The sequence below is a fragment of the Somniosus microcephalus genome, chromosome 24, assembly GCF_052327205.1.
Source record: "Somniosus microcephalus isolate GS21.2 chromosome 24, FLI_Smic_1.0, whole genome shotgun sequence".
NCBI lineage: Eukaryota > Metazoa > Chordata > Chondrichthyes > Squaliformes > Somniosidae > Somniosus > Somniosus microcephalus.
This window is the reverse complement of record NC_141010.1, coordinates 26,998,408-27,025,763: the sequence shown is the minus strand read 5'-3', so window position 1 is coordinate 27,025,763 and position 27,356 is coordinate 26,998,408. Positions and strand designations below refer to the sequence as shown.

Here is a 27,356-nt window from a genome sequence, read left to right as displayed (position 1 = left end):
ATGGAATGGCCAGGCAGTGTGGGAAGTATTAATCTCGTTGCTTTTTGTCAGCACTTGCTGACAAGCAGGCACAAGCCTAGAAACATCGACTGTCAGTGTGAAGTGCTGCTGGTTGGCATGTATGCTAACAATGCATCAATTAGAAACCCGTTTGTACCAGATGGCTGTTGCAAATTTCATTTAGAATTTGTTAGCAACGGAACTGTTGAAACTGCTACAAATATTGTTGTTTTAAAACATAATAATTACATTAATATAATAATGTTACTCCTTTTCATCCAATCTTGGATTGCAAATAAACTTCAAACAAGAACATCACTCACAGCATGTTGGTGATGTAAAACATGTCACCACACATTGTTGGCTTAAAAAGAAACGCCATTCATCTGCTTTCCCAATTAATCTTCAACCTTACAATGGAAGGCATCTTTATTGAGTGGTGCCTCGCAGTCCCTCATGTCCCACGTTATATTGTAAAACAGGTGGCCCAATTCAACCTTACAGACAGATAGCTATGTGTAGAATTCCCCTGCATAATGAGCGCTGGTCATGGTCCAGTATCCCCATTCCTGATGTCACTGGAGCAGAATCTTTCATCAGAGAACTTGGTCGATAAAATTCCTCTCCCCAGACAGCCTCTCACTTTTAAAGCAAGAAACAGTGAAAAATGGCTGATCTAAAAAAAACAAGATGTCCCTTCACAAGTCAGATGAATGCTGTTCTTTTTTAATTCTTTGGAAACTAAGTAAAACACACTAGATTCCATTTTCTTTTTGGTGTTGGAATATACAGCATTCTTCCAAGTATTAAGGGTAGCACTTATGGCTGTTTCTCTGCATTCTCTTGTTAAAAAGCTCTTCTCATATGAGGGTGCTTTGAGAAAAGTACATGCTCAATTTGTCAGAGTTCTTTGGATCAATTCAGTGGCTGAACATTAGGTTTCAACATATACTGTAAGCAACACTTCTTAACCTCAGTGGGCAATCAACCTGTGTTTCTCATTTAAGCATTTTGTGGCATTTGTCAGCAGTTAAGTTGAAAAACACATTTGAATATCCTTTTCATCTAATATGCTAAGACCCAACACCTGCACAGCAGAAGAGACATGCTTGCAACAAATCAAGCTTTAGCATATTATACGGTGGAGCTCTATAGACTGACACATTACATAAAACAATCCACAAAGCAAGAACTACAATACAAGAGTCTGTATAGGTTAAATAACTACCTTAGCTAGTGATCGTACAATTGGGCTCTCCATGATTCCCCTCAGGAAGAGTAAATCTAGATCCTTGGCTCCTGTAGCGTTTGGCAAGTCATTCAAGTTGTCCAGGACCTGCTGCATAGCTATTGAAAGAACAGAGTGCACATTTCAGTATGGAGTGCCCCATATATGGGAAGCCATTAAATACTACAGAAAAATCTGTACAAACTACTTGGTCAAATGCATTTTCTGATCCTGAGAATGTGCTATAAATGCAAACTCATAGGCCAAGTTGTTCCCCTGAAAAAGTATCATAAAATGTGAAGTAAGTTGCCTTGTGTGAATTACATTAAAGGTTACAAATATCTAACGTAAAACCACAACTTGCAGTTCCATAGCACCTTTAATGAAACTGTGGCCTTGCCATGGACCATGTACAGCAGGCATCTCAAAGCACTGGAGAGGTACCACCAACGCTGCCGCCGCAAGATCCTGCAAATCCATTGGCAGGATAGGCGCACCAACATCAGTGTTCTCGCACAGGCCAATATCCCCAGCATCGAAGCTTTGACCCGCTCGATCAGCTCCGATGGACGGGTCACGTCGTCCGCATGCCCGATACGAGACTCCCAAAACAAGCGCTCTACTCGGAGCTCCGGCACGGCAAGAGAGCCCCAGGTGGGCAGAGGAAATGCTTCAAGGACACCCTCAAAGCCTCCTTGAAAAAGTGTAACATCCCCATCGACACCTGGGAATCCCTGGCCCAAGACTGCGCAAAGTGGAGGAGAAGCATCCGGGAAGGCGCTGAACACCTCGCGTCTCGAGTGGCAAGCGGAAGCCAAGCGCAGGCAGTGCAAGGAGCGCACGTCAACCCAAGCACCACACCCACCCGTCCCTTCAACCACCGTCTGCCCCACCTGTGACAGAGACTGTAGGTCCCGCATTGGACTCATCAGTTACCTGAGAGCTCATTTTTAATGTGGAAGCAAGTCATCCTCTGTTCCGAGGGACTGCCAAAGAAGAAGAAGGCCTTGCCCCACAAAACCTCTGCCACCTTCTCTAGCCCCATATCCTAGCTCACACGTTATACTCTTCCAACCCTTGCATTTACAGACAAGGATGAGAACTTAGAAATCAATGAGCTGGAGCCTGTGGAGCTGGGCAAGGACAAGGGTGTTAGCTGAGCAGGATTTATTGTGGGATAAAATGCAGAGGGTAAGTTCTCGATGAGACGTTGCTTGTGTAAACTGAAGCTTAGGAGGCCTGCAAGGAGAGCATTGGAGAAGTCAGGCATAAAGGTGTCTGGCAAGGTGTTTGACTTTCTCACCTTGTTTCCCTTGTCCAAGATCAGCTTATATCTGAATAAACAAAGCAGGGCCTGTGGGTTTCATCAACCTCAACAATAGGGAAGTAATGAAGCTGGCTAGCAACAGCTGGGACAGTTTACAGTTGGTACAGCTAGCAGCAGGCACAGCTAGAGCAGAGACACTGCATTGTTCTATTGCCTTTTGTTTCAGCAGCAGGTAGCACTGCGGGATAAAGGTTATGCTTGACACTGGGAATAAGCTGCTAGAACGACTTGTGTAGATGCCATAACAAATTCATTCAGCACTATGCACAATATCGAAAATTTGCAATATTTTAAATACAGAGCATATTTTATTTATGCAAGACACAGCTGTAAGTAAACCAAGCAATCTGGACTAGACAATGTATAATTTTGCTATATTCTACATTCTACCCTACGTAAACTTGAGGTCGTCCAAAGCTCGGCTGCCCGTGTCCCAACTCGCACCAAGTCCCGTTCGCCCATCACCCCTGTAGTCGCTGACTTATATTGGCACTCGGTTAAGCAGTGCCTCGATTTCAAAATTCTCATCCTCGTTTTCAAATCCCTCCATGACCTCGCCCCTCCCTATCTCTGTAATCTCCTTCAGCCCCACAACCACCACCCCCCCCCCCCCGAGATATCTGCACTCCTCTAATTCTGCCCTCTTGAGCATCCCTGATTATAATCGCTCAACCTTTGGTGTCCGTACCTTCTGTTGCCTAGGCACTAAGCTCTGGAATTCCCTGCCTAAACCTCTCCGCCTCGCTACCTCTTTCCTCCTTTAAGACGCTCCTTAAAACCTACCTCTTTGACCAAGCTTTTGGTCACCTGCCCTAATTTCTCCTTATGTGGCTCGGTGTCAAATTGTTTGTCTTATAACACTCCTGTGAAGCGCCTTGGGACATTTTACTACGTTAAAGGCACTATATAAATACAAGTTGTTGTTATAACCACACACACTGGGAACGCCGTTTACACATGTAGGCAGAATGTGTTGCCTGCACGTGAAGCCTAGATGCTTGAAGATGCTTGTTCTCTACAGACTGGTCACGTAATCCTAAAATGTTATAAAGGGAGTTATCTATACACTTATCTCCATATTGTCCCTTGTTACCATGCTTTTGTGCTCAAACTGCTGGTTAGGGAAACCGTGGCAACAGGTGCTTTGTTGCCCAACGTGGTATCAAATTCTGACGCAAGAGAATTATGAATGCGGATTAATGGAATTGAGATTAATGAGAACTTCTCAATCATGACATGACGGCAGAACTTCATCTTGTCACATTGGTACACTTTCCCATATAATGTCTGGTCATAGCTGCCTCTAACCAGTAGTCTTTTAAAAGCATAAACAATAACAAGGGATGATTGAGAGACACTGATAAGTGACTGAGACTGAGACATTTGAAAGTGCGGTCTCTAACATTTAGAGATTACACAACAATTCAGCGGATAGCATTTATCTTTTAAAACACATCAACATTGCAGGTATGAGAGAAGTGTGCTGACATTTCCCAAATTAAATAGATTCACTGTCACATCTCCAGCACCACTCTGACTAAGGTTAACTAACTGAGGGCAGGCCATCAGTCAAACTTGTGAACTTCTGGGAAGGTGTGCCTCAGTATCACGAAAGACAATGGGCCGTATTTTCCGATCGGAGGCTTCCCGCGTGCGGTTCGCAGCGTCCCTGGGATCACGTGGGCCATGGGGAGCCAATCAAAGAAGAGAATCTCCCTTCATACACTTGACAGATAGACCTGTCAAATATATGAATGGAGATCACCCCAAAAACACTTTAAAACATTAAATAAATTTTTTTTAAAGTCACATTTTAAAAATTAGTTGCAATTACAATAAATTAAATAATTTAAACAAAATTTAATTTTTTGAAAAAAATAATTAAAGTTTTTTACAGGGCTAAAAATAAATTTACCTTTTTTTAAAAAGTATTTTTAAATGATAAATGACTGAAAAAAATGTTTTTTTAAAACTTTTTTTCAACTCTTATCCTGGTAAAAGCAAGCCTTATGCCTGCTTTTACCAGGCGTAAGAATTCTAAGGGTTTTCAGCGGGCGGAAGTTCTGCAGAAAGCGGAACTATCCGCCCGCAGAGGCCCTTCTCCAGGGCAGGCGTCCGATCAGTCAAGAGCATTCTTGACAGATTGGAAATGCCGGTTTTCAGCGCATGCGCTGTGCATGCCTGAAACCGGCATTTTCGATGTCCCTACGGGTGGGTACACAGCGCGTACACACCCGTAGGGATCGGAATATCCGGGCCAATGCATTTACCCACAGAGCTTCCGAGGCGACTAGCATAGATGCATTTAAGAGGAAGCTAGATAAACACATGAGGAAGAAAGGAATAGAAGGATATGATGATGGGGTTAGATGAAGAAGGGTGGGTGGAGGCTCGTGTGGAGCATAAAAAGCGGAATGGGCCTGTTGGGCCGAATGGCCTGTTTCTGTGCTGTAAATATTATACAACACGAGAGGGTGAAGGGGGCACCACTGGCATATGAGTCCAGTTCAAATACAGTGGCTCCTGGTTATTGTCTCTTTTGGGTTACCAGCTAAAAATAAATAAAAATAAAAATGAAATAACTATAACTAGAGTTTCACTTCAATTAATTTATAAAATATTCAAGATAAATCCTTTCACAACAAAATCACTTGGTTGTTCGTTTTAGTCAAATTACTTTTGTACTTCAGTGAGAATGATATTGCCCACAGCATATTTAACACCAATGACAAAGCACTGATATTTATATGTGAGTAAAAAAGTGAAAAAAGGTTTAAGTTGATAATCAAAATCTAATTAGTCAAAAAATTTAAAGAACTAGGATTCTACAATTAATGAGGGGAGATGTTGATAAATATAGTCCCTGAATTTGCGGTCGGAGGGAAATGCCTGCGATCCACAAATAAAATGCCCACATACCTGGGGCTTCGGGATCCATGGTGACTCGCGCTCCTGGGGCTCTCCGAGTATGCATGCATAGAGGCCCATGTTCCTCAGGGGCGCAGGCGGTTCGCAAGTACCTCTGGGATCACGTGGGTCGGACCAATGAATGACAGAAGGGAATCCCCATTCATGCTTATGTACGGAAACTCCATAAGCAAGAATGGGAATACCTCCAAAAAATACACCTGCACATCAAATAATTTTTTTTAAATCACATTATTTAAAATGAATTAAAATTGCATGTAATTAAATATTTAAAACAAAAATTAATTTTTTGAAAAATAAATGTACATGTTTTAAATGGGCTAAAAATAAACACCTTAGTTCACAGGTTTTTAAATGTATAAATTATTGATAACATTTTATTTTTCTGTTTTTTAGAACTCTTCTGCTGGTGAAAGCAGGCCTTACAACCAGGCATAAGAATTTCATGGGCATTCGCTGGGCAGAAGTTGGGCAAATAGCTCAACTCTCCACCCATGGATGCTCTTTTCCCAGGGATGCGGAGGATCTGTCAAGAAAACTTTGCGCGCCTAAACCCGGAACTTGCGCGGCCCTTACGGGCGTGTGCGCAGCTGTAGGGGCTGAAAAATATGGACCATAGTTTTTAATGTTGTCGGTTTTACGGTAATTCAACCATTGCGAAATTTCATTTGTGACATCACCCTTCCATCTTCCCTTATTACAGCAAAGACACGAATAAGGATAAGACCATTTAGTGAATGCTCTCTCCACAATTGTTACATTTTGTTCACTTCATTATAATTTTTTTACCCTCAAGGTACCTTTTGACACCATGTTTTACTTTTTAACTAACAAAGTGGAATGGGCTCAACCCCCAGTCCCCCCCCCACCCCGCCCCCATATCCGTATCCATCACCACCAGGTAATAAACTGAGAGAAAGTCCCCTTTTGGAAGTTATTATTACCATGTCCATCCATTTGTTTATTGGTAGAAGACACCCCTACCTTAGACTTTAAGAACGTACTGCGTGACACAAAAAGGACAACAAAAGGTTACGATTGATAGACGGAATTCCTGGTTCAATTTCCTTTGGGAGAGACATGCCGCAGAATTTATTTAAACATTTTTTTTTTTTTTTTAAGATTTTGCTTTTCTTGAATAGTTCACTTATAGCAAGCATCCATTTTACAATTGGTAAAATTTGCACAGGGCTAACACTGTCCTTGAGGGAGATGTGAGTGCAAAATTTCACAAATCAGATAAGGGAGTCTCCATTACAATTTAATTGCACATTATCTGTAGAATTGAGAGTAAAGTTCATATCAAGTGTTCCACCTAATCACCTAGCTAAGAACCACTGAAACTATCCAACAAGATTCAAACATCAGTGAAGGATAAGACTTTATGTTGGATTCTCTCTGGTCCAGATTGCACAGCAATATCACAAGGCTAATGAATGGATATTCATTTTTAAAAAATGATAAAATGTGAAGTTGACAGTTACCAAATGATCTTTTTTTTTTAATTGTACTAATCAAGGTCATTACTTTCTGAAACTACATTCTGAAGCATCAGGCCCACACGAAATGATCACAAATGCTTCAGATGAAGCAATTCATTAAAACTTTCTGAAGTATGACCCTATTTATAAACCTTAACATACAATTAACCAGAAAATGGGCTGAATTTGCTGTCAAAATAACAGCAAGGCTAATGGCACTTGGAGTTATTTATGGGTAACTATTAGAGCAATTTCAGGTGAGGAGCAGATGTTCGGGTAAATGTGAATATCAAAAGTTGCTGTCCAAGTTGTGCCACTCTGCCGTTAGCTTCACAAAAATGGCATCTCGCACTTAGCCTCCCCATTTATTATTTTTTTTTGGAACTTGCTGTATTTATCCATTAAACCCGCCACAGAAAGTTAAGTCTGGACATTACAAGCGTAAGTACCCTTTTAACGATGCGATGAGTGTTAATGACTGCCAATCAACCTCTGGCACTGAAAATTAACTATTACAAGTGTGGAGTCTCATGCCTTCAGGTTTTGAAGTTTTCAGGGAGATTTCAAAAATGCCACATTTTTCCTACTTTTCCTTTCTTAATCCAGTCTTTCTTTTTCTCTCTCTATTTCTCTTTCTGCACTTGATTTGACGTTGAATTCACCCTCCTTTAATTCACCCTCCTTCTCAGTCCTTCCTGTGTTTATTTCCCAATCCTTCAATCTCATTGGTTATGGAGATACAATGTTGGTTGCCCTGTTCACTCAGGTCCCAGATGCCCTGTTTCTCTCGCTGTGCCATTATCAGCTCACACTTTCAGCAACTTTGCAGGCAAAACATTTTTTGAGCTGAAGGATACGGCGGCAAGTCTAACTAGCGGCAGACACCGTTAGATGCCCTGCTGCAGCAAATTCTGGACCAAGGTGTTTCACTCTTGCTGGAAGTGGAAATGTGTGAATATCACCCTAGGACAGGTTGGGCTCATCTAGGTTACAAAGTTATCTATGTCATTTTTTGCTCTCTGTATTTTTTATCTGCAGTAAAATGAATACGCTAGCAATAAATTCTTCCTTACCTCTTTACGCCAATATATGATTGAGATACCTGGACAGCCATTCTATAGAAAATGATAATGACATGTTTTCATTTTTAAAAATTGATAATGACCATTTGTCTCATTAATGATGCACTCAAATACCGGGTCTCTTCCCTAGTGCGGTGTCACAGTGTGCAACATTTATCCAGAGCTGATTCAGAACTGACTCCGCATCAGGGGGCCAAATCAGCCCTGAAAATACAAAGGCAGTGTTTAATTAAGTGTCCAACTACACTGCATGTGACTTTGCATGAAGCTTGCTGCTAGGATAGGACATTTAATGGAGATTGTGATTGGGGCATTTTAAACTAGACTGTGGTGTTATACATTATTAAATTAGATCCAACCCAGGTAGACTTTTGATTAGTTCACTCATGAAGAGACCAGCATCAAGCATCCATCCACTTGACTTCCTCAAGGGGTCTATGCAGTGACATTTGCTGTCCTTGTAGGAAAGGTACAAGGACAGCCATTTCAAAAAAAGCTACAAGTAGCAGAAAATAATTTTGATTTTAGAGAAGGAAAAGCAAAATGAAGTCAGAGAAAAATCAGAAAATATTGAACATAGGAATGAGCTTCAAGCACTCAGCAAGCTTCCCACAAACGGTAGACAGCCCAACTGTTCATATGGAGCTGTAAAGACCAGGAATGTCTCGGGTATGATTACTGATCTGCACTGAGTTAGTTGATCTCCATCACCAAGGCAATCGGCTACAACTGACACAGCATTCTGGGCTTGTGAGCAGGGGAAGTAAAGGCTTTTAATGGGAAGTGCAAATGTGTAGATATCAACCTGGGGCAGGATTATCTGTGAAGCCCACCGCCCCACAGCTGAATAGCCTGGCAACACTCAGACATGAAGAATCGTCAATGAAACAACACAGAGCTGCTGGTGCTCAGAGTCATACACCGGTAGAATCAGTTCTCAGGAAGAGGAGAGATGGAAAAAAAGGGATACAATTGAGGGGGTAAAAACAGCAGCAGCTAAATTCTGAAGAAAGTAATACCAATATATTAGTTATATCCTGGCATTACTTCATTTGTATCATCTGAATGACAAAATACTCCAGGGTTCATTTGCTCCCAATGTCTTTTTATTTTTTAATATTCAACATTTTGGAAGTTGCAGAGATAATTTAGTACTCGGACGATTTTATTTTCAGTGAAATACTGTGAATATTATTAAAGCAAAGCATGTTTCAGTTCAAGTTTAATGTGCAGATGAAAAAAACAAATGCTTTCAACATATTACTAAAACCCTCAGCTGGCAGTATAATAGCTACCTAAAAATAGATGTGCATATGTCTCTTCCCACCATTAACAAAGACCAACTATAGTTGATAAATTTCCTGTTCTGAAGATTTCAAAGATATGTGGAGTCATTCCTTATATAAAAGATGTGATGATATTTTATTAATACCAGTGATTAGGCATTTGATGGAAAAACTAGAACTTGATCAGAGAGTATTCCATTAGCTAATATATTTTGGGCTAAAAATTGGGTAGCGCACTTTCCTTTGGGGCGCTACCTTCGCCGGGGCAAAAGGTAGCGCCCCCGGGGCCGATTTTCCAAGGTAGCGCTCAAGAAGGAGGAGGGGCGCTACTGGAAGCGCCCCGCGACCCTCTTGGGTGCTGCGAGCCAATATCGCGGTGCTACGTGCCGCATCGCGGTACTGCAGGCCTTCCTTCACTTAGTAAGGGAGAGGGGCCTTGTGCAGCGCGTCCCAGTGCCCAGCTGGACCACCAGGGATCGGGAGTGCCGGCAAACAAGCCCGGCACTCAAGAGGAGTGCCGGGCTCACGGAGAGCAGCCGGCACCCCGCGGTGGGGGGCGGCTTCACGGGTGCCAGAGACAGCAACGGGGGCAGGTGCTGGCAGGCGGCCAGCAACAAAAATGGCCGCCCGCCACCTCCCCTTTAACTAGCGCCACCCTGGCCGCAGGTAGGCCCCTCTGACCCCGGCGGACATAGCGTCCGGCGGTAAGTCGGGAGGGCGCCACCCAATATTACAGCCGGGGCGCGAGCGGGACGCTGCACCCGGCGAGCCGCGCAGCGCTAACGGTTAGCGCCGCCGCTAACCTCCCACTGAATTTCGTGGGAGGTGTTAGCGGCGCCGCGCCCAGGCGCTAGTTGATGTGCGCCCTGTTAGCGCCCTAAGAATGCGCCAACAGGAAGTGCAAATCTACCGAATTTAGCCCCCTTTAGGTTTAAAGGATGTAAATACTGCATTGCTGGGCTTTGCACAGGTTGCAATCTGTATATCCCCACCCCGCCCCCCCCCGCCCTCCATACTGTAAATACTGAAACCTATACTATTAACCTGGTTTGATAAATAGGTTAAAAAACTGTGAATCTTAAATCATCAGAATAGTTGTAAATTGGCAGAGTTTATTAAGTACGTGGAACTACTTCAAATTCTGTATCCTGCACACAAAACACAACAATAAAATGCTGGAACTCCTCTCCATCAGCTGCAAATTTAATCCTTGTAAAGATTCTCTCTCTCTCCCCTTACAGACTGCACAATGCGTGGAAGGTAATAGTGATATGCATTTTGAAGGATAGAGATATTGGGGGTATGTGCTTTGTTTGTACTGTTACCATACCTACAAGATGTTAGACAGACAAGTATCAACTACTCAATCATCAAACCAGCCCAGCTTGCTTTCAAATTCCAGCTCATCCATCCACAGCACAATCTGTCCCAATCTCAAATTCCAGCTCATCTATCAGTAACAAAGTTTGTCCCCATCTCAAACATCACCTTTACTGTGACAGGCATAACACAAAAAGTGTAGAATGAGAAAAGGTCATTTATCCCATGAAGATCTGTCCTTTCACAGGTCATGTACAATCTGTTCTGATATATATCCTATCCCACTCATTCATCTTTTGAAGGAAAACGCTGCATAAAAAGTAATCAAGCAAAGCTCCAGAATATTAATCCATCCTTACAGTTCCACTATTCAACGCTGGTCTACTTCTTTCCACAGACAACACACTACACAAACCCTCCCATCCCCACAGCATGGAAATAATTAGGTACCGTGGACTGTTCCTCGGAACATATGATCCTCTCAGTCTTCCTTATACTTATGAACCTCCAATTGTCATTCCCAATCATATATTTATCCACCTCCATTTTTAAAGTGTTTATCATTGCAATACCAGCTGCCTTTCACGCGAGTATGTTTCTCTTATCTATTATGTGGGAAAAATCTTATAAACTCTAGTTTCACTTTAGGCTTGCTAATTTTGACCTTGTATTATCTGGGGGAGAAATTCATTATAGCCCCGATTGGGGCGCTAAATTTTAAAAGTTTGGAAAATTAGCGCCAGGCGCTAATGTTTCTAAACTTTTAAAAAATTCGGTTTTGCGTTCCAAGAAGGTAGTGGAATACTAAATCAAGCGCTGCACTTCCTGCTGGAGCTCAATCAGCAGCAGGCGGGGCGGAGACTTCAGCAGCGCGGCACACTGGGCCGTGCAGTGCTGCTTCGTTCAAAGGCTCCTTCCCTCCCTTAAAGGGAAGGGCCATCGCTGCAGGCTCCGCAACAGAAAAATTATCTACCTGGACCACCGTGGCAGCCGCGATCCCGCACGATCAGCCCGGGCTGATCGATCGCGGGCAGGAACCCGCGAAAAAAAGCAGAACAAGAAAGGTAAGTTTATTTTTACTTACCTCGGCCACCTCGCCTTTAATCGTCACCCCCCCAAAGCGGCCGGCCGACCGATGCACGCCTCCTGCAGCTGTCGGGGTTTTCACCCGGCGCTGCTGCAGGGGGTGGAAGTCAATCTCGGGTCCGGGGCACTACCGGGGCGATGCGCATGGCGATGACGTTACGATCTCCGGGCAAAGGAGATCGGGACGCAACGGCCACCAACAAGCAGGTTGCATAGCCGCTTGGCCAACTTTGCGCCTGTGGTGATTATTCCTTGATTAGTAAAAGTATTGTGATTCGTTGTTTGTTAACTGCCCTGGGATATGTGTTGTAATCTCATTGGTAGTTGATGATCACATGATGTGTTGTGGCTACCTTAAATTCAGTCCTTTTCTAGCTTTAGTTGGGACTGGATGTGGAAAGATATGCTGCTGATTTTAAAGTTAATAAAGCCTAGCTTTGGAAGGCCAATCTATTCTTTATCTCAATTTATTAACTTTATGTTAGAATGGAGCGATATCTTCAACCAGAACGATTCAAGGCTGACCCCAATTCTGCTGGCGTGGATGATAAATGGAAACATTGGTATTGTACATTTAAAAACTTTTTGGGCGTGTTGGATCAAGAGGCTCTAAATAAGCTGAATATGCTGATCAACTACATTGACCCGGATGTATATAAATATATTTTGCACTGTAAAACTTATGAAGAGGCTATTTCTACATTGGAAAAGATTTTTGTTAAACCAAAGAATGAGGTATTTGCACGTCATCTTCTATCTGCCCGTAGGCAGCAGGTGGGAGAATCTTTGGATACTTATTTACAAGCACTTCGGTGCCTTAGTGTTGACTGTAATTATAAGGCTGTGACGGCTGAAGAATATAAGGACGAATCGGTATGGGATGCTTTTATTAATGGATTACTGTCTAGATCAATTCGTCAGCGGTTGTTAGAAAATAAGACTCTGGATCTTAAAAGTGCTTTTGAGCAAGCTTCTACATTGGATGTGGCTCAGAGAAGTTCGGATTCTTATGCTCTTTTTAATCGGCCTGCGACTATGGTTTCGGCAGTTTCGGATGAAAAGGAATTATGTGGACTTAATGGGAGTGGTTTACTAGATTTTGAAACAGTTTCTACTTCGGTGGCCATTGCCTCTAGGATTCAGAAGTGTTATTTTTGTGGGAATATCCGGCACCCTCGTCTGAAGTGTCCTGCTCGGGAGGCTGTGTGTAGTAAATGCGGCAAGAGAGGTCATTATGCACGTGTGTGCAAATCATCAGGTTCAATTACCTTCCCTTCTCCTGGTGTGGGAGGGTCTTCCTCCACTACCTCTTCTGTGACTATTCAGCCTTTAGATAGGGCGTTTATTGCATCAATTTCTGCTGCATTTGCTCATGGCCTAAACAAAGCTATAGTTACGGCCCAAGTTAATGGGTTGGAAGTGAAGGCCCTTATAGATACGGGCAGTACCGAGAGTTTTATAAGTCTTCAGTTTGCAAAGGAGAAGCATTTGAAAATTTCGCCTGTTTCCTATCAGGTGTGTATGGCTCAGACGACTCTCACTTCACAAGTAGCTGGTTGTTGCCTTGTGAAATTGATTCTTCTAGGTAATACGTATACTGATGTACGCCTATCTGTTTTGCCTAATCTCTGTGCGGATATTTTGATTGGTCATGATGTGTTTCAGTTACACGAGTCTCTCAGTCTTTCATTTGGAGGGACGAAGCCACCTTTATCTATTTGTGGATTAACCTCTTTATCCATTTCTCCATTATCACTTTTTTCCAATTTGATGCCGGATTGTAAGCCAATTGCTACCAAGTCAAGAAGGTATAGCAGTCAGGATAGAGAATTTATTAATTCTGAAGTTCAACGTCTCTTATTGGAAGGAATCATTGAACCTAGTTGTTCGCCTTGGCGGGCACAGGTAGTTGTCACGACTAACGAGAGACATAAGAAACGAATGGTGATAGACTATTCCCAAACTATTAATAGGTATACTCAATTAGATGCATACCCTTTGCCTAAGATTGATGAGCTTATCAATAAAGTATCTCAGTATAAGGTTTTTAGCACTATTGACCTAAACAGTGCTTATCACCAGATTCCTATTGTTAAGAAGGATCAACCATATACGGCCTTTGAGGCTGGTGGAAAGCTGTATCAGTTTTGCCGAATACCATTTGGTGTTACTAATGGTGTTGCTTGTTTTCAACGGGCAATGGATGCTTTTATAAGTGATAACTCTCTCTCTGACACCTTTTCATACTTAGATGACATCACGGTGTGTGGCAAATCAAGGGTGGAACATGATTCTAATTTAGAAAGATTCCTTCAAGCTGCGGAAAAAGTTGGTTTAACTTTCAATAAAGAGAAGTGTACCTTTTCGACCACTGAGGTAAATCTACTGGGGTACATTATCTCTGGACACAAGATTAAACCAGACCCAGAACGTCTGCGACCATTGATTGATTTACCTTGTCCTACTAATTCTAAGGCTTTGCAACGAGTTGTTGGACTGTTTCCTTACTATTCTAATTGGATTGCAAATTTTTCACAGAAGATCCGGCCTCTTATTCGGGTTATGACATATCCTCTATCATGGGAGGCCAGAACGTGTTTTGATAATTTTAAAAAGGATATCCTTGGAGCAGTTGTGCATTCTATTGATGAGCAGGTTCCTTTTGTGATTGAGACGGACGCTTCTGATTTTGCAATTGGGGCTACTCTGAACCAAAATGGAAGACCTGTGGCCTTTTTCACACGTACCTTGAACAATAGTGAAAAAAGGCATTCTTCAATAGAGAAAGAGGCGTATGCAATAGTAGAAGCACTGCGTAAATGGAGACATTATTTATCGGGGCGACATTTTACGTTGGTAACTGATCAAAAGTCTGTGTCCTTTATGTTTGATGTCAAACATTTTGGAAAGATTAAGAATGATAAAATAATGAGGTGGAGGATTGAGTTGGCATGTTACCATTTTGATATAGTTTACCGTCCGGGGAAGGATAATGTTGCTGCTGATGCGCTGTCGAGGGCTTATTGTTCTGTGATTCACGGAGATACGCTTATTAATCTTCACAATGCCTTATGCCATCCTGGGGTTACGAGGATGATACACTTCGTACGCAGTAAGAATGTGCCCTTTTCAGTTGAAGACGTCAAGCGGATGACTTCATCATGTTCTATCTGTGCTCGGTGTAAACCGAATTTCTTTAAGCCTCAACGAGCTCATCTTATAAAGGCTACTTCTCCTTTTGAACGTTTGAGCGTCGATTTTAAGGGGCCTCTTCCTTCAACTACTCAAAACCGATATATATTTACTGTTGTGGATGAGTTTTCAAGGTTCCCTTTTGCTTTTCCTTGCGCAGATGTATCAGCTGCTACAGTTATCAAATGTCTGACTCAACTTTTTGTCATCTTTGGGATGCCTGCGTATATCCATTCGGATCAGGGAAGTTCTTTTATGTCTTCCCAGTTGAAGGAATACCTTCAGAGTCGGGGAATTTCTACTAGCAGAACTACCCCGTATAATCCCCAGGGTAATGGACAGTGCGAACGATACAATGGGGTGATCTGGAAGGCAGTTATGTTGGCTTTGACGTCCCGGAACCTTAAGAATACACAGTGGGAAATGGTACTGCCTGATGCCCTGCATTCCATTAGATCATTGCTTTCAACGGCTACTAATGTGACCCCCCATGAAAGGCTCTTTAACTATCCGCGGAGATCTACTACGGGACATTCGGTACCTTCATGGCTTACTATGCAGGGACCTGTGCTGCTTCGACGCCATGTTAGATTGTCAAAATATGATCCTTTAGTGGAGGAGGTGGAGCTGTTGGAGGCAAATTCCCAATATGCTCATATTCGATTCCAAGATGGGAAAGAAAGTACCGTTTCAATTAAAGACTTGGCTCCTTGTGGTGGCCAGCCCTCTTCTGAGGATATTAACAATAGTCATGATTCAGATAATGTGGATGCTGTTACAGATACTACGAATATTTCCAATCCGACTGCAGATAATTATACTTCTATTAGTCAGCCTTCGATGGATGTTCATGACCGTCCCAGTTTACCTCCTGATGGGATTTCTAATCCGGAAACCGTTGAAAATCGGGATATGGATAGCCTTCTTGCAGAAGATACTTCTGTGCCTTCTGGTGTGGGAGGGCAAGGAATTTCACCAAGGTTAAGAAGGTCAACACGAACAAGATATCCGGTCGACCGATTGAAAATGGACTTTTAAATTGATAGTAATGTTTTAAAATTGTTGAAATATTATATTATATTGTTTTAGTTGAGAGATACTTAATACTTATGTGCAATGTTACTATTTGTTGTTGCTCACTTAGTATTGTGTCATGTTGAATAGTTTTATTTTGTCTGTGCATAGTTTTAGTTGTAAATAATTAATTATAAATTGTAAAGGTTATTTAGGTTGGAGTATATTTTAAAAGGAGGGGTGAATGTGGTGATTATTCTTTATGTTTAGTAAGAAGTATTGTGATTGGTTGTTTGTTTCCTGCCTTGGGATATATGCTGTAATCTCATTGGTAGTTGATGTCATGTGATTTGTGGTGGCCATCTTAAATTCAGTTCTTTCCAGCCTTTAGTTGGGACTGGGTGTTGAAAGATGTGCTACAGGATTTTTAAGCTAATAAAGCCTAGATTAGAAAGGCAAATCTATTCTTTATTTCAATCATCATCATCAATTAAATACCAGGACACATGCCCTAATTCCACCCTCTGACCTGTCCATCCAATTTATGTCCTTCTGTGTATAATGGGTGACTCAGATACCCACCATAACATATGACCAGTATATGTGAACAGGACAAGCTGTTAAAAATTAATCGAGTATCTGAGAGAGGAATAGCAGATATATGAGTCATGTACAGCTCCTGTACAAATGGTATAGGTTTCTAATACAAGTGGCACATTGAGCCAACAGCTGTCATAGAGCTGTAACACTCAAATCCTAATAAACACATTAGCTTGCCAAGAAATGTTCTGCTTGGATTAGAATTTCTATTAACTCCAGATTATTATTTTTTTCAAACGACCAATTATTAAATCTTTTTAACCAATGCCCATTTAATCCTTCATTTGGTAATTCATTCTGAACAAAAACAGGAAACAATTAACAGCAAGATATTTAATATGAAAGCGTTTTCATTTCGACAGAACATGGTTGTCCCCAGGTGAACTTTATACCAGTGGTGATGGTAACCACAGCACTGAGGGCCAGCTCTCAGAACACCAACTTCTTGGGGCAAAAGCAAAATACTGCGGATGCTGGAAATCTGAAATAAAAACGGAAAATACTGGAAATACTCAGCAGGTCAGGCAGCATCTGTGGAGGGAGAAACAGAGTTAACATTTCAGGTCGAAGACCCTTCATCAAAACTGGGTCCTTAGGGCAATTTGGCAAGGGCAATAAATGGGACACCCACATTCTGGGAACAAATAAAACAAAAATTCTTGCCCCAAAATAAAAATTGTAATCAATAATCAATTGTTTCTATCTATTTGAAAAATGCTCTAAATTAACACTATTCGATTCCGTACACTTCTGTTCTTTTATTTGATAACCTCAATATCAGGTAACGCAGATAAATGGGCTGCTATGTCAAGTGTGCGTATTGGAACTTTGACCGCACACTGCCCACGATCGGATATGGTAAGATCATTGTGGGCTCTATGCACTCGCATGTGTGCTCTTTATGGGTGAATCCTGTGGCAGTGTGAAGCCGGAAAATTGCCTCATATCCGCAAATGTTTCCAAAGGAGGCCATTTGGCCCCAGTGTCTTTGCAGTGGTACTAGGAGCCCACCCCTACAGGAGCTACGTACTCTAATCCCAGTTCCCTGATGTTTCCCCATAACCTTCAATATTTCTCTTCAGATCTCTTAAATGTTGCTTAACTTGGCTTCAACAGACACTTTGTGGTAAAGCATTCCAACTCCTAATAAGCCACTTTGTGTAAAAACAGAGTGCCACTGTACTATTCCACAATTCTTTTGTTACACTTTATTGGCTGACTTTAAAAGCTCTTTTTTTCCCCCTTGGAAGTTTACAAAATGGATGTTTTGCAAACTGAAATGCTTTTTCCCAGTAATAAACCAACAAAACCCAAATAATCTGGGAACATTTGACACTTTTAACTGAGCATCTTTTTCTAGCTGAATCTCATACCTGCATTAGGAATTACATATATCATAGAAGCAGCTGGGATAGGATTTATTAAAGAGAAATTTAATGCTTGGGTTTGGATATTAGGGTCAGGCATTAATTTATTTGCCGTCAAATGCAGTAGAAATGTTCCTTTCCATGAATCAGATTGTTCATTACTGCAGCTATTGTGTCTGAATAATGCTAAGACCTTCACACAAAATTCCAATGTACATGGAGTGAACCTGACACAGAGAGCAAGTGCATAGAGCCGGAATACTGGATACTCTCTGCAGGTCAGCGGATGCGGCACCTTTTCCACTTTACTTGTTCAAAGATCAAAGTGGTAGAATGAGGACTGAGTAGTGGGAACCCACAGTCCATTAATCTCACTAATGGTTTCAGAGCAGGCTAACTTTAAAACCCATTTTGTATTCAATCATTCAGTAGGGGTCTAAACCTTGCTGCAATGTGAAATTCAACGTTTATGGACTCTCCACAATTCTTTTTGAAAATTTACACATTTTGAATGCTTCTAATGTAATTTGGAAACAAACAACTTATTCGGTTTCTTTAAAAATTCAGCGATGTGCTGTAAAATGGAAAATAGGTCATATTGAGTCATGTTGCTCCGGTGTTGGCTCAGTCAGAGTGTTGCCCACCCATGTATTATTTCACCATCTGGAAGTCGAACAAACCTTAGTTTATAGAGATCACACGAAAGCTCACAAAGATGGTATTAATTAAATTTTAAAAAGAAACAGTCTGGGATACTGTGTGGGTGTTTGGGCTAACAGTCTGCCACTCAAAGGGCTGCGAGGGTGAACTGAGCTACTCTGCATGACGCTTTTCTTTATAAAGAGGGTGTGCTCTCGCATTTGATGACATCAAGACAGTATTGCACCATTAACAGTGCCTCCATCAGTAAGGTATTTTTTTAAAAAGCTAATCCATTGGAAAAGTTTGTCCTGATCTTCCACAACAACTTGCCAACCTGACAAACTGATAGCATTGTGGAGCATTCTGTTTCGTTCCGCAAACTCCCTAATGAGCTGACGGTTTCTATATAAGAGGGATATCTAAACTACTTAAGTGCTACTTGAAAGCGCTGCCAGCCAGCCTGCGCCAGACTTCCCACTGAGTTACTAAAACAGCTCCCAAGAACTAAAACGCTCCTACAATCACTTACTGGACAACACTTTGCAGAATGCCATCTCTTCACAGCTACAGTTTCTTTTGTTATAATCTATTTGCATTTTGAGTGCAGTTTTTAAAGTTATCTTTCGATTAGGCACTTTACAGCCTTCTGGACTCAACATCGAGTTCAACAATTTCAGACCATAACCTCGGCCTCTTTCTCTCTCACATGGCAGCTGTTGATGATTCTGCCATTCCTATCACAGACCCTCCCTTTTATTCTTTCCTCCCCTCCCCCTTTCCCTGCCCCTGCATTTGCTTAAAAATCTGTTACATCTCTTAACATTTTCCAGTTCTGACGAAGGGTCATCGACCTGAAACGAAGGCCGCGATTTTGCCTACTGCGGCAGGTCCAGTGCGGCTGGGGTGCGACCCCGCTGCTGGATCCAGCCCACGCTGTGAAAAGATTTTACATTGATTGGGCTTGTTAAGCCCGTTCAATGCGTTTCCCGGCCAATTGAAGGAAGTGGGTCTGATGACATCACTTCATGACGCGCCATTAGCCGGTTTCCTTAAAGGGACCATGCGCAAATTGATTTTGACAGTTGTGCTGTCAGTGTTCTACAGCATTGAGGTGCTGCAAACACTGACAAGCACTGCACAGAGGTGCACGCCTGCACCCAGGCTCTCCCATGACTCCCTCCATATGGAGGGAGTCACAGCACGCAGGGAGGTTCTCTTCTCTTCCCATGGGCAGAAGAGAGCTCCCCAGGAGATCATCACAGCCTGGTTGCACATTGCAAAGGAGGACACAAGCAGGAATGTGGTCAGGAGGACCAGACTGCAGTGGCTCAAGCCTTTCAATGATCTCAGTAGATCACGAAACATTACTGGATAGCCACACTCAACCTCATCCTGCTATGCCACTCATCACATCCCCATCACTCTGTCTTCCCTACCCTACTCCTGCACATCCTTACTCACACCAACTTACCTTGCACCTCCACCCATCCCTCTCTATCTACATTATCACTTCCCCATCTCACAAGCCACCCCTCACACTCACCCTCATCCTAGTCCAATCATACCAACTAACAACACACAAGGGTAGGCACTTGGGTGTTTTATCCAATGTTCATGTAAAGTTTCTATCAATGTGCTGTCAAACATTGAAACCTTTATTTTCATCACTTTGCATTCTTGGACAGATTGGTGTGCACCTTTGGAAGTGGCTTAGTGAGTTGCAATGAATGGCGAGACATAACGGTACCCCCCGCAATGGTGATGAGTGTGAAAGGAATGGCTTGGGCATTGTAGGGATGCTTTATGGTGTTGATGTGGGGTGGTGCCTACTGGCACATTATGTGGCAGCCAGGGTGTACAGCATCAAGTGAAGTAAATCTGGCCATGGTGAGGCCATCCCTGGCAGCTATGTGGTCAGGTACTGATGCCCTGTGTCCAGTGAAGCATCAGTTGATTGCAGAGAAGGTTGGTGTTGTTGTTGGTGCTGCTGGTGTGCCTGGTGCTGCTGGTGTTGGGGCTGATTGTGCTGGGATTCTGACGGCCAAGGTGAGATAGTTTCAAGGGCACCGATGCTGATGTAATAGATGGCAGGTGAACTTGAGATGACAGGAGCAAATCTGTCAAATGAAGTGGCACTGGATAGAAAGTTGGCTCCAAACACTTGCAAGCTGCATAAAGCTCAATCTGTCTTCCAAATGCAGTAAGCAACAGTTTCTGAGCTGGGAAAGTGAACAGCTGTGAGATGGGAGCTTTTATAGCACATTTGCAGCTGTCAAGTAATCAGATAATTCAATGCTGTATCCACTCACGACCTGCTGAGCTGACGTGATCCCTGTGCAGCGTATAACCAGAGGGGGAACTTGTAAAATTGAAAGTTAAGTTTAAAATAGTATTTAAGTGCCTCTTAACAATCTCTTAATGATCTAAATTACCTCCCCCGCCGCTTGGTGTCGGGTCTGTTCAGCACTGACAGACCCAACACCTGGGAGACTAGCGTAGAGGTGGGTTGACAGCAGGTTCCCTAACTGCTGTCAAAAAAATTTTCCTACCCGACCCGCCATTGATTGTGCCCGCTGACCCCCCCCTGAAAAATTCCCCCCATTAACTCTGTTTCCCTCTCCACAGATGCTGCCTGGCCTGCTGAGTATTTCCAGCACTTTCTGTTTATATTTCAGATTTCCAGCATCCGCGGTATTTTGCTTTTGTATTTAAAGTTATCCTCCATTTGAGTTTCTCCCATGGACTTTGATGATGTCCAATTAGGTTATGTTTTGGATAAAGTATTAGCGGATCTCCTGGGGCATTAGGCACGGTGGGTAGTCTCGAGTATGCTGCATGATTGTGATGATTAGCTAGTAAACTAACCAGTGCCTTTAAGGCCACTGCTCTAACCAGGCAAATTCAGGTCATTGTCGCTGTGGTCAATTAGAGGCCAATTGTAACTGCTCGTAGATTTCAGAAAAAGATTGTAGTGCATTTACAGTCCGCACCACTTAAACCACTCACGTTTAAATCGGGCAAACAGCGCAAACCATTTGGCATTACCTTTACTGTCAATTGCAAAGTCTCCGCTTACAGCGTGTTAACTGCGCCGGCTATTTCGGGCAGAAACCGGTGTTCAATGAGTAGTTCACACCTCATTAAGGTGCAATTACCTATTATATTTTTTCACCTCTAACTAGGGAGGTCAACTCTGCTTGGAGGCATTCATGGAGGTTTGTGACATTCTGACCACATGACATCTGACCATGATAACGTGATATCATGACTTCTACAAATGTTATTGCATTTACTGTAGAAAGGTTGGGCCCCCTGTAGTTGAGTATTTTTGCTTGTGGTTTCACATCAGCAGCTGTTGTGCGACGAGTTCCAAGAACCAGGAGGCCACCCATGAGCAGGCAAAGACGGGAGACCCGAGGGTGGGGAGGAGCGGAGATCCGAGGGTGGGGAACAGGGGAGACCCGAGGGCGGGAATGAGGGGAGACCCGAGGGTGGGGAACAGGGGAGACCCGAGGGCGGGAATGAGGGGAGACCCGAGGGTGGGGAACAGGGGAGACCCGAGTCGGGAATGAGGGGAGACCCGAGGGCGGGAATGAGGGGAGACCCGAGGGCGGGAATGAGGGGAGACCCGAGGGCGGGAATGAGGGGAGGCCCGAGGGAGGGGAATGAGGGGAGACCCGAGGGCGGGAATGAGGGGAGACCCGAGGGCGGGAATGAGAGGAGACCCGAGGGCGGGAATGAGGGGAGACCCGAGGGCAGGAATGAGGGGAGACCCGAGGGCGGGAATGAGGGGAGACCAGAGAGCGGGAATGAGGGGAGACCCGAGGGTGGAGAAGAGGGGAGACCTGAGGGACAGGAATGAGGGGAGGCCCGAGGGTGGAGGAGGGGAGACAGAGGGCAGGAATGAGGGGAGACCCGAGGATGGGGAATGAGGGGAGACCCGAGGGTGGGAATGAGGGGAGGCCCGAGGGTGGAGAAGAGGGGAGACCTGAGGGACAGGAATGAGGGGAGGCCCGAGGGTGGAGGAGGGGAGACAGAGGGCAGGAATGAGGGGAGACTCGAGGGCAGGAATGAGGGGAGACCCGAGGGCGGGAATGAGGGGAGACCTGAGGGTGGAGAAGAGGGGAGACCTGAGGGACAGGAATGAGGGGAGGCCCGAGGGTGGAGGAGGGGAGACAGAGGGCAGGAATGAGGGGAGACCCGAGGGGGGGAACAGGGGAGACCCGAGGGCGGGAATGAGGGGAGACCCGAGGGCGGGAATGAGGGGAGACCCGAGGGCGGGAATGAGGGGAGACCCGAGGGCGGGAATGAGGGGAGACCCGAGGATGGGGAATGAGGGAGACCTGAGGGTGGAGAAGAGGGGAGACCTGAGGGACAGGAATGAGGGGAGGCCCGAGGGTGGGGAACAGGGGAGACCCGAGGGCGGGAATGAGGGGAGACCCGAGGGGGGGAACAGGGGAGACCCGAGGGCGGGAATGAGGGGAGACCCGAGGGCGGGAATGAGGGGAGACCCGAGGGCGGGAATGAGGGGAGACCCGAGGGCGGGAATGAGGGGAGACCCGAGGGCGGGAATGAGGGGAGACCCGAGGGCGGGAATGAGGGGAGACCCGAGGGCGGGAATGAGGGGAGACCCGAGAGCGGGAATGAGGGGAGACCCGAGGGCGGGAATGAGGGGAGACCCGAGGGCGGGAATGAGGGGAGACCCGAGGGAGGGGAATGAGGGGAGACCCGAAAGCGGGAATGAGGGGAGACCCGAGGGCGGGAATGAGGGGAGACCCGAGGGCGGGAATGAGGGGAGACCCGAGGGCGGGAATGAGGGGAGACCTGAGGGCGGGAATGAGAGGAGACCCGAGGACGGGAATGAGGGGAGACCCGAGGGCAGGGATGAGGGGAGACCCGAGGGAGGGAATGAGGGGAGACCCGAGGGTGGAGAAGAGGGGAGACCTGAGGGACAGGAATGAGGGGAGGCCCAAGGGTGGAGGAGGGGAGACAGAGGGCAGGAATGAGGGGAGACCCGAGGATGGGGAATGAGGGGAGACCCGAGGGCGGGAATGAGGGGAGACCTGAGGGTGGAGAAGAGGGGAGACCTGAGGGACAGGAATGAGGGGAGGCCCGAGGGTGGAGGAGGGGAGATGGAGGGCGGGAATGAGGGGAGACTCGAGGGCAGCAATGAGGGGAGACTCGAGGGTGGGAATGAGGGGAGACCCAAAGGTGGGGAATGAGGGGAGACCCGAGGGCGGGAATGAGGGGAGACCCGAGGGCGGGAATGAGGGGAGACCCGAGGGCAGGAATGAGGGGAGACCCGAGGGCAGGAATGAGGGGAGACCCGAGGGCAGGAATGAGGGGAGACCCGAGGGCAGGAATGAGGGGAGACCTGAGGGTGGAGAAGAGGGGAGACCTGAGGGACAGGAATGAGGGGAGGCCCGAGGGTGGAGGAGGGGAGACAGAGGGCAGGAATGAGGGGAGACCCGAGGGGGGGAACAGGGGAGACCCGAGGGCGGGAATGAGGGGAGACCCGAGGGCGGGAATGAGGGGAGACCCGAGGGCGGGAATGAGGGGAGACCCGAGGGCGGGAATGAGGGGAGACCCGAGGATGGGGAATGAGGGAGACCTGAGGGTGGAGAAGAGGGGAGACCTGAGGGACAGGAATGAGGGGAGGCCCGAGGGTGGGGAACAGGGGAGACCCGAGGGCGGGAATGAGGGGAGACCCGAGGGGGGGAACAGGGGAGACCCGAGGGCGGGAATGAGGGGAGACCCGAGGGCGGGAATGAGGGGAGACCCGAGGGCGGGAATGAGGGGAGACCCGAGGGCGGGAATGAGGGGAGACCCGAGGGCGGGAATGAGGGGAGACCCGAGGGCGGGAATGAGGGGAGACCCGAGGGCGGGAATGAGGGGAGACCCGAGGGCGGGAATGAGGGGAGACCCGAGGGCGGGAATGAGGGGAGACCCGAGAGCGGGAATGAGGGGAGACCCGAGGGCGGGAATGAGGGGAGACCCGAGGGCGGGAATGAGGGGAGACCCGAGGGAGGGGAATGAGGGGAGACCCGAAAGCGGGAATGAGGGGAGACCCGAGGGCGGGAATGAGGGGAGACCCGAGGGCGGGAATGAGGGGAGACCCGAGGGCGGGAATGAGGGGAGACCTGAGGGCGGGAATGAGAGGAGACCCGAGGACGGGAATGAGGGGAGACCCGAGGGCAGGAATGAGGGGAGACCCGAGGGAGGGAATGAGGGGAGACCCGAGGGTGGAGAAGAGGGGAGACCTGAGGGACAGGAATGAGGGGAGGCCCAAGGGTGGAGGAGGGGAGACAGAGGGCAGGAATGAGGGGAGACCCGAGGATGGGGAATGAGGGGAGACCCGAGGGCGGGAATGAGGGGAGACCTGAGGGTGGAGAAGAGGGGAGACCTGAGGGACAGGAATGAGGGGAGGCCCGAGGGTGGAGGAGGGGAGATGGAGGGCGGGAATGAGGGGAGACTCGAGGGCAGCAATGAGGGGAGACTCGAGGGTGGGAATGAGGGGAGACCCAAAGGTGGGGAATGAGGGGAGACCCGAGGGCGGGAATGAGGGGAGACCCGAGGGCGGGAATGAGGGGAGACCCGAGGGCAGGAATGAGGGGAGACCCGAGGGCAGGAATGAGGGGAGACCCGAGGGCAGGAATGAGGGGAGACCCGAGGGCAGGAATGAGGGGAGACCCGAGGGCGGGAATGAGGGGAGACCCGAGGGTGGAGAAGAGGGGAGACCCGAGGACGGGGAATGAGGGGAGACCCGAGGACGGGGAATGAGGGGAGACTCGAGGGTGGGGAATCCAAAGGTAGGGGATGGATTTGCAGAGGGGAACCCATAGGTGGGAGGAACTTTGATTCCAGTAACTAACTGAAATTACACTAATAACTAATAGTAATGCTGGTAAAACTGAGATTCCCATCATAATCAACAGTAATACAATAACTCACTGATAGTCTATGTGTACCTGACAGTAATAGGTGCAATGCCCCAATAATCTACCTGTAACTAGTAGTACTCCTTTAACTCGCTGATATTCACCCTGAAACCATAGCCAGAATCTCCCTGCACTGCACAAGGTGCAGACAGGCTCCCCAGTCAGCCACTTTTAAAAGCCCCGATCTCTCTGCCCATCTCCTTGGACTCTGGTTTGGACTTTGTTTCTGTTTGAAGGTGACAACTCTGAACTGGGAGCCTCAGTGAGAGCTAATCTGTACTTGGCTATCACACGTCAAAACTGACCAGTATAGACCAACCTGAACCAAACCGAGACAACGCACAAAGGGCAGTGGGCTCGGTGTTTGGGGCAATTCCACAGGGCACATCATCCTGAATTCAGTTTAGCCCAAACATTTCTAAAACACTGAGCTCGGACTCAATAAATGTGAGTTTTCATAGAATTATAGAAATTACAGCATAGGCCACGGTGCTGGCGTTCTCTCCTATAACCCTATTCCCACCCCCAAAGATCTTTTTACATTCCTCCTATTCAAATCCCATTAGTCTCATATCAATAGTCACATGTGGTGAAGTATCCCACGGTCTAACAGCCCTCAGTTCAAGAACTTTCCTCCTCCCTTTCCCTCTTGTTTCTTCCAGTGAGAATCCTTCTTTTCTGTTACTTAGTTCCCCATTTACCCACCAATGGAAATAATCTTTCACGATCTACCCAGAGTAAGGTCTCCGGGTTTCACTCACCCTTTTCCTGGCTGCTCCTGTATACTGTAGTACCGGCAGTGACCACACCTGTATATAAACCCTGAGTAGTGATCTGTACAGTTAGTTCTAGAGTAACCCTCATTCAGTAAACACCTGTTGATCGTTCCCTGCAGTCTGTTGTCTGATTATTGAAGGACACAACATTAAGGTACACGGATATAACACCCCCCATTCCCCATTCTCCATTCTCCCCTTGATTCCCCATTCTCCCTTTGATTCCCCATTCTCCCCCCCATTCACCCCTTGATTCCCCATTCTCCCCCCCCATTCCCCCCTTGATTCCCCAGTCTCCCCTTGATTACCCATTCTCCCCTTGCTTCCCCATTCTCCCCCCCCATTCCCCAATCTCCCCTTGATTCCCCAATCTCCAGCTTTGCCCTGATTCCCATTCCCATCCCCCTTGATTCCCTATCTCTTCTCCCCTGCTCTTGAGCCCCTCTCACCGATTTCAGACCTCCCCCTATTTCAAGCTCCCCCCCCCGATTTCCTGAATGCTGACACCGGCGATTCCCGACTCTCCAGCCCTCCATCGACTGTGCTCCAGGAGGTCGCGGCTCTCTGCAGCAGTGCTCGGGTAACGCCACCGAGCCTAAGGCTTTAACAGCAGCCACGATATTGTGGAACGGTGGGGCACTGCAGCAGGAAATTAAAATCGCCGATCTCCCGGGGTTCTGGAGGCACAGCTCGGGAGAGGTCCTCCCGATTCTGGGAAAATCCCGGTCATTCCGGGAGGGTTGGAAACCCTTCCTCTAACTGGCGTCTACTAATACTTCAAAGGTGTCTGAAGAAATTGTGCACACAGTGATTGACAAATACGTGAACAGGGACAGCTTTCAAGCCTCAATTCGATTTTTTAAATGAGTTGCTAATAGGGGATTACCTATTCTAAGGTTAGCATCTGAAAGCCACGTTCACTTTCGGTACTTCCCGAATACTGAGCAAGACTTCTTAGCATAATACAAAAGCAAAATACTGCGGATGCTGGAAATCTGAATTAAAAATGCTGGAAACACTCAGCAGATCAGGCAGCATCTGCGGAAAGAGGAAAAAAGTTAACGTTTCCGATCGATGACCTTTCAGAAC

The 27,356-nt window shown here is 46.1% G+C and overlaps 1 protein-coding gene across 2 annotated transcripts in view; it reads right to left on the bottom strand.

The window, feature by feature from the left end:
• Window positions 1-27,356, bottom strand: part of mpp2b (MAGUK p55 scaffold protein 2b) — a 667,238-nt gene that overhangs the window by 190,143 nt on the left and 449,739 nt on the right. For both annotated transcript variants that reach the window (XM_085966350.1, XM_085966349.1), the window contains one exon: window positions 1,229-1,347. In XM_085966350.1, the coding sequence (XP_085822476.1) occupies window positions 1,229-1,347 (119 nt within the window). The remainder of the gene's footprint in view (window positions 1-1,228; window positions 1,348-27,356) is intronic.